This window comes from Falco biarmicus, chromosome 2 (genome assembly GCF_023638135.1).
Source record: "Falco biarmicus isolate bFalBia1 chromosome 2, bFalBia1.pri, whole genome shotgun sequence".
NCBI lineage: Eukaryota > Metazoa > Chordata > Aves > Falconiformes > Falconidae > Falco > Falco biarmicus.
The window spans coordinates 63,133,017-63,143,763 of record NC_079289.1 but is presented as its reverse complement, the minus strand read 5'-3'; the positions used below and the strand labels follow the sequence as shown (position 1 = coordinate 63,143,763).

Genomic DNA, 10,747 nt, shown 5'->3' with positions numbered 1-10,747 from the left:
GGTTGGGCGTGGGTAGGTGGTGGTGGTAGGTGGGGTTTTTTTCTCGGTTTTACGCGCAAACCCGCTGCTTCAGCTTCATCGCAAGCGCACAAACGAAAGCGCGTCCCGACGGCGTTCGGGAGAGAGACTGGGAAGCAGGGATGGATGTCAGTGTGACCCCAGCCTCACTTTAACTCCCGGGCATGTGCAAAAGCAGGCTTCACCCGCCGCTCGGGGCCGCGACGAGGAGCAGGCTGGGCCATGCGCTCCCGGCACAGCCTTTTCTCTTCATCCCCCGACTTTTGTTATCACCGCCCGCCCCGCCGCGGGCTGCGCGCTGCCTGAGGAGCTGCGGCTGCCCTCCCCGGCAGGCGGTAGCCGGGCATCCCCTGCCGGGCCCCCTGCGCCCCCCCTTCCTTCCCCCGCTCCCGCCTCACACAGGCAAATGGGGACTGTCGGCTCCGCCGCCCACCCCGGCCGGGGCCCCTTCCCCGCCGTCCCCCCCGCCCGGCCCGGAGTCGCGCCCCCTCCCCGCCGCCATTCACCTCCCTCCGGCGGCAGGGGGAGGCGGGCGGGCGCCTATCCATCCCCGGGCGCGGCGGCCACGCTCACTAACGTGCGGGTCCCCGGTAAACAAGCGAGGGAGGGCCCCGCGGGGCCTCGCACGCCCCATACAGGAGCGCGGGTGGCGGCGGGGGCAGCAGGCAGCCTTGCTGGGGGGGGGCTCACCGCGGCCACGCTCCTCTCCCCGCCGCTCGCTCGTTCCTTTATTGCCGCGTGGCGAGCGAGCCCCGCCGGGGCCGGCTTCGCCCGGGGGGGCGCGGGCGCTGCCCCTACTCGCCGCTAACGCCAAACGCCCGGATCAATTAATTTATTTAACTAAAACCGGGTAACAGTGCGCCTCTCCGCCCGCCCTGGGTGGCATTTCCTCGCCGCACGCGAATAGCCGCTGCGGGGGCCGGGAGCAGCCGGGCACGGGGGAGCGGCGGCTCCCGCGTGTTTCGGGGCTGGGGGGGCGCGATGGGGGCGCGTGAGGCGGGGGGAGCGTGGGGGCGGCCGTGCGCGTGGGCGCGGGCTGACACACCAGGTGGAGGAGTGCGCGTGCGGCGCGAGGCGGGGGGAGTCGCCGTGCGTGCGTGTGCGAGAAGGGCTGACGCACACACGCGTGTGTGTGGGTGTGCGGGGGGGAGCCTGGCGCACACGCACGCCCGGAAGCTCCGCTCCGGGGGCGGAGGGCCCCACGCCAGGCGGGTCGGCAGCACCTGATGGCCGCGGCCAGCGACGCCGATGTCCACCCGTGTCCCGCCCGCCGGGCTGCCATGGACGGCGGGGGGCGGCACAGGGGCTCAAGCCGGGTGCACCGGCTCGCCCCGCCGTTCCCGCGGCCCGGCGCGCTCCGGGCTGTATGCGCGGAAGGCGGGGAGGGGGGGGCGGGTCCCGCTGTGCCTGAGGGGGGCCGGAGGCTGTGGGCGGGAACACGCCCGCCGCGGAGGGGACGGAAAGGGGTGGGGGACGAGGCTCCCGCCACCCAATGGCGTGACGCTGCCTCGCGTTCGAGGGCCTGCCCCACCGTTCCATTGGCGGTCGGTGCCGTCTTTCGCGCGGCGCGGCGGCCAATGCGGGGCGGTGCCGGCGGCGGCCGAGCCCCGCCCTGTCTCGGTGTGTGAGCGTCTCGGTAAGGCGGCGGTCACGTGTTGTTTTGCTCTTTAGTTGGGGCACTCGGTGCGCGATGTGTTACTTACGGCGAAACTCCCGCCGGCGCCGGCAGCAGCAGCGGCAGCAGCAGCGGCCGGAGAGCGGCAGCGGCGCCGCCGGTAGCCGAGCCGGGGAGGACGCCGGGCGGCCGCCGGCAGCACCCGCTGCCTAGAGGCGACGGCGGAGGACCCCGCCGCGGCTTCGGGCTGCCGCGCTCTTCCCGCGGAGGAATAACTTTATTTTACTCGCTTCACTCCCCGCCCCCCGTTCCCGTTTTCCCGCGGCGCTCGGCCCCCCGGGTCCCGCTCGGCAGCGGCAGCAGCGAGAGGAGCGGGGCGGCTCTCCTGCCGCGGGGTCGGGGATGGCGAGCCCCGCCGTGCTGGGGCTGCTGCCCCCCCTGAGCTCCCCGCCCGGCCCCAACCTGAACAACAACAACAACAACAACCAGGGCGTGAGGAAGTGCGGGTACCTGCGCAAGCAGAAGCACGGCCACAAGCGCTTCTTCGTGCTGCGTGGCCCGAGCGGCGGGGAGGAGGCGGGGGGCGCCCGGCTGGAGTACTACGAGAGCGAGAAGAAATGGAGGAACAAGTCCGGGGCGCCCAAGCGGGTGATCGCCCTGGACTCCTGCCTCAACATCAACAAGCGGGCGGACGCCAAGCACAAGTACCTCATCGCCCTCTACACCAAGGACGAGTACTTCGCCGTGGCGGCCGAGAACGAGCAGGAGCAGGAGGGCTGGTACCGGGCGCTCACCGACCTGCTCAACGAGGGCAAGGCTGCCTGCCAGGGGTCCCCCCACCGCCACCTCGCCTCCCCCTTCTCCGCCTCCTGCGGCGCGGCCGCCGCCTCCCTGGCCGCCGCCGGCGAGGACCTCAACTACGGGCTGATCACCCCGGCCGCCGCTGCCTACCGGGAGGTCTGGCAGGTGACGCTGAAGCCCAAGGGCTTGGGGCAGAGCAAAAACCTCACCGGCGTCCACCGGCTGTGCCTCTCGGCCCGCACCATCGGGTTCGTGCGCCTCAACTGCGAGCTGCCCACGGTCACGCTGCAGCTGATGAACATCCGCCGCTGCGGCCACTCCGACAGCTTCTTCTTCATCGAGGTGGGGCGCTCGGCGGCCACCGGCCCCGGCGAGCTCTGGATGCAGGCGGACGACTCGGTGGTGGCCCAGAACATCCACGAGACCATCCTGGAGGCCATGAAGGCGCTGAAGGAGCTGTCCGAGTTCCGGCCCCGCAGCAAGAGCCAGTCCTCCTCCTCCTCCTCCTCCGGAGGGGCCGCCGGGCCCGGCGGCAGCGGCGCCTCTGCCACCCACCCCATCACTGTGCCCGGTCGCCGGCACCACCATCTGGTCAACCTGCCTCCCAGCCAGACCGGTCTCCTCCGCCGCTCCCGCACCGACAGCCTCGCCGCCGGCACCGGCACCAAGTGCACGCCGTGCCGGGTGCGGACGGCCAGCGAGGGCGACGGCTGCCGGGTGGGCTCGGTGGCCGGCAGCCCCATGAGCCCGGGCCCCGTGCGGACCCCCCTCAGCCGCTCGCACACGCTTAGCAGCGGCGGCGGCGGGGGCCGGCAGGCGGGGAAGCTGCTGCCGGTGCTGGCCGGCGGCGGCCTGCAGAGCAGCCGCTCCATGTCCATGCCCGCCTCCCACTCGCCCCCCTCCGCCACCAGCCCCATTAGCCTCTCGTCCAGCAGCGGCCTCGGCTCCGAGCCTGCCCACCCGCATCACCCGCAGCGCCCGTCTAGCGGCAGCGCCTCCGTCTCCGGCTCCCCCAGCGACGCCGGCTTCATGTCCTTCGACGAGTACGGCTCCAGCCCGGGCGGCGACCTGCGGCCCTTCTCTTCCTCCTCCACTGCCAGCAACCGCAGCAACACCCCCGAGTCGGTGGCCGAGACCCCCCCGGTGCGGGACCCCGGGGGCGGCACCGACCTTTACGGCTATATGGCGATGGAGCGGCCCCCGAGCGGCCGCCTCTGCTACCGGCCGTGCCCCGACGCCGCGGCCGAGCGGGGCCATCGGAAGCGGACCTACTCGCTGACCACCCCGTGCCGGCAGAGGCCCGCCCCGCCGCAGGTCTCCTCCGCCTCCCTCGACGAGTACACGCTGATGCGCGCCACCTTCGCCGGCAGCGCCGGCCGCCTCTTCCCCTCCTGCCAGGCCGGGGCTTCCCCCAAAGTCACCTACACCCCCTACCCCGAGGACTACGGGGACATCGAGATCGGCTCCCACCGTAGCTCCGGCAGCAGCAGCACCAACCTGGGGCCGCCGGCAGGGGGGGGAGGCGGAGGAGGAGGGGGAGATGACGGCTACATGCCCATGACCCCTGGCGTGGCCGCAGCCTTAGGGCAGGGAAGCCGGGGGAGCGACGACTATATGCCCATGAGCCCCACCAGCGTATCGGCCCCCAAGCAGATCCTGCAGCCCCGGGCGGGGGTGGGTGGCGGGTCCCCCGGGAACGGGAGCAGCTACAAGAACAGCTCGCCCGGGGAGAGCTCCCCTGACGACAGCGGGTACATGCGGATGTGGTGTGGCTCCAAGCTGTCCGTGGAGAGCTCGGACGGGAGGCTGAGTAATGGCGACTATATCAATATGTCCCCTCGGGACCCCCAGCACGGGCCCCAGGCTCCCTCCCTCACCCCCCCGGACTTCTTTTTTGCTCCTTCAGGGCACGGTTCCAGCGAGCCCCCCAAGCCTGGCTGCTACTCGTACAGCTCCTTGCCCCGTTCCTACAAGAGCCAGGGCCTGGCAAAGGACAGCGACCAGTACGTCTTCATGAACTCCCCGGGGAGGACGATCCCAGAGGAGGTGGCGTGTGGAGCGGGCCAGTCGCCTGCGGGCTCCTTTGCCCCCTCCAGCCACACGGTGCCTTCTCCCCTGCGGCACAGCCGGACCGAGAGCTTCCTGAGCCAGCGGTGCCAGCGGGTGGCCCGGCCCAGCCGCCTCTCTTTGGAGACCTTGCGGACGATGCTACCCTGCATGAACGAGCACCCTCTGCCGCCCGAGCCCAAGAGCCCCGGTGAATACATCAACATTGACTTTGGGGATGCTGCTGTCTATTCTCCCCCCTCACTGCCCGCTGACAGCCCAGCCTCCTCCCTGGGCTCGGGCACTGGGCAGAGGCGCTCCCCTCTCTCTGACTACATGAACATTGACTTTGGGTCACAGTCGCCCTCCCAGTCGGGCACGGTCTCGGTGGGCTCCCTGGAAGCGCTTTCTCCAGGCTCTTCCTCCAGCACCAGCCAGCCCGATGGGCGCTACCTGAAGGCAGCTGTGGGGGTGGCTTGTTCGTCCAGCCCATCCGACGGTGGGGATTACACAGAGATGACCTTTGGCATGGCCACTACCCCACCGCAACCCATCGTTCAGAAGTCAGAAAGTGCCCGGGTCACCAGCCCCACGGCTGGGGTGAAGAGGCTCACCCTCTCTGGGGTTGAGGCTTTCATTCTCTCCAGCCCTCCCCCAGACCCCAACCGGGGGGGCCAAGGTCATCCGGGCAGATCCCCAGGGGCGCAGGAGGCACAGCTCGGAAACTTTCTCCTCCACCACCACTGTGACCCCCGTGTCCCCCTCCTTCGCACACAACCCCAAACGGCACAACTCGGCCTCAGTGGAGAACGTGTCCCTCAGGAAAAACGAAGGCCTGGAGGAGGAGCAGGGTAGCAGCCCCATGTGCCGGGAGACCTCGGCCGGCTTCCAGAACGGCCTCAACTACATCGCCATTGACGTCGTGGACGGGACCCTGGCAAGCTGTGACAAAGCCAGGTCGAAAGCCAGGCATGTCCTGAACGGGGGAATCAACAGATTGGAGATGAGCGCCTATGCCAGCATAGACTTTCTGTCTCACAACCTGAAAGAAGCGAGTGCTGTGAAAGGTGAGTAGCTACGTCTGACAGTGCCTGCCATGCGTGTTTGTGCTTGGTGTTTGTTGCTCACCGCGGGGTTGTGTTTTGTCAGGTAGAGCACTATCCCTCCTTGCTTTCTTAAAAATCTCTTTTACCCCCAATGTGTCCTGTAATAAACAGTCCTGGAGGAACTCGCTGGCTCTTTGTATAAGAAAAAGTTTAATTTTGGGGTATTTCTTCATATTTTAATTCAACTGTGCTATTATTATGAGCGTGTACTTTCGGGTCGTGTCTCCCCACCCCCACCCCCCCCAGAAGCTAATGTTTACACGGTTACTATGTTTGGGCTGTACTTCAGAGTTTTCTGATGTAAGATTTTGGAAAATGTGACCAGAATAGTTTGTGTTAATGCGGCTTCTAAATACTATTTAAAAATGTAAAATGACTGAGTTAAAAAACTCAGGATTGTTAGACTGGGGACATCAGGTTACAAAAAAATTCTTGGCTCTCTAGCTGGGAAGGTCAATCATATCAAAATGAGAAAGATAAATTTAATATCTTGGTTTTGAAATATCTTCTCTCTTGCAAAAGTTTAACAGTAAATCGCGCTGAGCATGGAATGTGAATTTAAAAAGAAAATAATAATTCTTTCCAGAAGTCACTGTATGCACGCGCTATTGCATGTTGTATCGCACATTTCACTTAAAGGCCCACCCTATGGTGGCGTGTAACTATGTCCCAGCTGGCGGCTCAGTCCCAGCATGAATGACCAGTTGGTTGGCTTGCTTTTACACGGATTGCAAACGCTGGGTGTTCAAAGGCAAAAGCAAACTGAAGAAATCTGAAACTTGGGGTGAGAGAGAATTCAGGTTTCAATTATGTAGCTGTTCCTTTCTTGAGGTGCTAGTTATGCTGTTTGAAAGAAGAAAAAAAAGAAACAAAGAAATACACACACATTTACACAACATCCCAAAATAGCAACCCGCCTCCTCGTAGGGAGTGAGAATTTTTACACAACTGGGGGCTGGTTGGGGAGCACACAGAACAGCCGGTCTGTCAGGGATTAAAAGTCAATGATGAGACACTGTAGGGATTTTCTTTGCTCTTGAATATATGCAAGATGTGGTACTTTAAACCCGTATGCATATATGGCTGTGCTATCTACGTTTATGGGTGTAGCTAGGTGAAACAACATACCACCTAATAGTAGTTGCTTGGAGGGGAGTAGGTACTGCTCCTGTATTCACAGTGCTGATAGAGGTCACCAATAATAGGCAAACAGCGACAGTTTGCAAGAGCCACTTGCAGGGTTGGTTTTTTTTTTTTCTGTTTTCTTAGTAGTTAGTGGATTTTGAAGAAGAAAATATTTTCTCTTTTGATAGGAAGTACAGGAAGATGGAAAAGATGAGAGATCCACCGTTTGCAGAGCAAGCTTTGAACCTAATTAAGACGAGAGGATTGTTGAATGAAATGTCAGAGTTTGAAAGCATGAACTCTTATTCTAAGCGACTGGAAGGGTTGAGGGCAGAGTGTTACTTGTTTGTTGCTTCTAGTTTTACTGGGGTCGTTTTCAGGATCCCTGTGGCTTGACTTAGAGCGGTGGGGATGCTGCAGCTCCCCCTGTCCTTGTTCACCCTTGGGATTGTTTTCCCGGCCACCAAAAAATCGTCACGCCCTTTGCTTTGCAATCTGATTTTTCACAGAAACGAGTTTTTCTTGAGCCACCTACAGCCCCAACCGCAAAGCAAGCCCCATGTTGGGAAAGAGCTATTTCCACAACGTTCCCCAAACTGCTGACCCTAAAGCAGGGTGGGGGTGGAGGTGGCGGGAAGCGGGCACCAGTTACCGGGAAAACCTGGAGTGGATGGCAGCCTGGTCACCATCCAGGCGAAAAGCAGGATAAATGGGGAACCCGCTGTTGCCCTTCCCATCCAGTAAACAAAAGGCTAATGCAATAAACATAACCCTGTTAATTTGGTACACAGTGTACAGAGGAGGGGGGGGGTGTTGGTTCTGCCATATATTTGTCAAAAGGGTGGTTATAGGCTTGGCTTATTTTAATATTTAATCTGCATGCGTGTTTATTTTTCCTCTTTTCCGTAAGCTTGTAAATGCAGACCGCAGCGAGAAGTGGTGCGGGGAAGCCAGTTGAGGTTTACTCTCTCTGTAGGAGGCAAGGCTGTCTTCACCACCCTGCTTCCCTGAGAAGCGTGCACGCCTGCTGGGCTCAGGGATTAATGTAGCCAGTATCAGCAGGCCAAGGCGGTAAGGAAAAACCTTACACAAGCATCAGCAGGCAGCAGCACGCAGGGTTAGGTACCAAAAAACAGGGCTTCGGGTTAATTGCAGGCAAGCTGGGGAAGTCATAGCACAAAGAAGGAGAAATCTTATCACAAAGGACTTCATCAGCGTAAGTTGAATCAAGTCATTAGCTTTTGCAAATTTCCTAGTTTTCCTTCTGGTTTTCGTTGGGATTTTACACTGAAGTTTGTTTAAAAAAGATCACCAAGTATTGTGCCAGTGTATGTGAATTTCAAACACTGTAATTTGGGAGACTACTAAGAATTTAGTGTTTTCCAGAGAAATACATGCAATTTAAGGAAACTGTATTTTGAGCATAGGCAAGATTATTTTAACACAGTAATTCAGGTAGAGTTGAGAGAATCTAATTTTCTAAAAATTAATGGTTTGCACAAAAGATAGCTTATATATAATCAGCATTGTTTACTTAGTAGTTTGCACTTTTTTCAAATTTTGTTTTTAACTATATTAGCAAAGTTAAGAAGCTGTACTTCTTCAAAAACCAAGAGAGGTTTCTAACAATTTTAAAACAGTGGATAATCCACATATATTTAGTGTTTAGAACAGGAGAATCTCAAGAGATACAGGGTATACAAAGAAGCTCCTTGTAATTACCTTCCCAGTAAATTAATAATTTGGTTTGTGTAAAATACATGTTAAAAACCAGTTTGAATTCTCCCTGAATGTCTGTAGCAGTAGATGTGTTTTCTTGTGGATAAGTGTTTTAAGGGAAATTATTTGTATATTTTAAAGGTGGCTGGTTTTCACATGTAGCTTGTCTCTCTGCTATCAGTAACTTGCCTCTGCTGTAGGGAGTGCTGTGCTTTTGGAAATCTCTGTTCATGTTATCCTGTTGTGGCAAGAGAAGTCAGTGCATCCACAGCTGCTGTCAAAACAGAAAAATTAAAAAGGTTGCTTGAAATTATTGGCTCATTTAGTTTTACTGTGTTCTGAAAGTGTGCAAATATTTAAGAATTGGAGAAACACTTGCCTTCATCTGATGTGTAAATAAAATACTGTTGCTGGTTGGTTGAAACTTGTTACTTGCTGACAATTAGCCTTTGTTCTTAAATTATGACCTTTTTTTTTTGGCTTAAAAACATATGAACTGTGTATGGTTTTCATTATTTATAGAGACATTTACATTCATTTTTCTCATATAGTGTAATTTATTTATTCCAGTATATTTATGACAGTTTACATCCAATAATGATGTGACTTTTTATGGTGGATCTTAGCTCCATTGAAATCAAATGGGAGTTTTGTTTCTATTTTGGTGGGGTTAATATGTGTAATCGTGAAAATCTTAAGTAAAATTCCTGTTAAATTTAGTGGGTGTATAACAGGGAATTTTGCTTAATTGAAAACACCGAGCTTTGGTGGCTTATCTTTTAATTTGTTTTCTTTTCCGTTAACAAAATGCTTTGTAACTTGTACATGTTTCTAGTAGTTGGTCTAGTTTTCTGAAACTGAACAAATACTGTGTGTAATAGTGCAAAAAAACCCTGAGGGTTGTTCTCCTCCTATGTTAGTTTCCTTTGTCTTGATTTATTTAAAGAAGTAATCATCTGTAATGCATCAACTTAAGATCATAACAAGGTGATTTTTGATAATAATGACCCCCCTGCCTTGTCAATTAGCTCTTACTTTTGTGAGGGTTTTATGATTGCACCTAAACAATAAAAAGCCTATCTTGAGAAATCTCTTCCTGTGTCTTTCTAATGGCATTTGAGATTATTGAAGACATAACCCTTGCTTCCTTTTTCCTTGGGATTGCTTTGCACAGTGAATTATATTACTAATTTTTTTCTCCTCTGATATGCTAACTGCCATTAAGTTTTGGTTCTTAGAGCAGCATGAGAACGTTTGTCTCTAACAAAACTTGTATTCATTTTAAAATGACTTGTTAAAAGTATTAAAAGAACTATATGCTGTGTTAGAAATCTATACATCTTTTTAAATTTTTTTTTAATAAATCAGTTGTAGTAGTTTTTTATTGCAAGTTCTGCGGGAACATCAAAATTAACAGCAGAAATAACTACATTTAATACCTTACGTAGTTTTATTTTTTAAATCTCTTATGATTAGAATTAAAAATCTGAGGTTTTATTTTAAAACCTCTAGAAATTCATTTCTTGTCTTCCAGACTGCATTTTACAGCCGGCCAAACCAAAATGGTTAGGTCTGAACCCAGCAGTGCCACTTGTGAAACACAAAATGTAAACTGAAGTTATCTGAGATTAAATGAAGCCTTTGATATTTTAAATCATGTTTATTATACGGATGTCAGCTTTTTACAAGCAGATAGAATATTAAAATGCGTAACATCTATTAGACTTTTATTTTGCTTTTTATACTTTATGTTTAGCTATACTGCTCTTAGAAAGAATGTCATGGTTACTTTGAGTCATTTAAGATAAATTGTTATAGACCAAGTTGAATGGTGGATTTGTTCTAAAATGAACCAGTACAGTCATTGCTCAAGGCAGAGGAAATGCTTAGGTTGATGATTGCTTCTGATTACATGATTTCTTTCAAGATAGCTACAGAGACTAACATTTGCTTCTAAGTAAAATGGATAAAGGAATGTGTGAACAGAAAGAGTATTAGGACATGTTTTATACGGTGGTTTGTTTGTTTTTAATAAGGAGAAAGTAACATAGGTTTCTTTACGGTTGATTTACTATTATTTTAAATAGCGTTAATTACACTGGAATGTTGAAGTGGTTTAAAGGTTGAAACGCAGCAAGCATCCAAGGAAAAATTAAGCTAGAGTTCGTGTGTGTAATCTAACTTTCCTTCCTATTAGGCAGTTAAATGACAACATAGGTACATCCAGGTGTTTTTTGTTTATATCAGATTTTCTCTAAAGCACTATTTATGTTAATATGTTTCTTTCTAAAGTAATAAACACATAAAGAAATGCCTA

At 54.5% G+C, this 10,747-nt stretch overlaps 1 protein-coding gene across 1 annotated transcript in view; it reads left to right on the top strand.

Annotated features, from left to right (window-relative positions):
* The first annotated feature begins 1,645 nt into the window (after window positions 1-1,645).
* IRS2 (insulin receptor substrate 2) overlaps window positions 1,646-10,747 on the top strand; it is a 31,749-nt gene continuing 22,647 nt past the window's right edge. Inside the window, 2 exon segments of the mRNA XM_056329255.1 lie at window positions 1,646-5,112; window positions 5,114-5,547. Coding sequence (XP_056185230.1) covers window positions 2,036-5,112; window positions 5,114-5,547 — 3,511 coding nt within the window. The 5' untranslated portion in view covers window positions 1,646-2,035.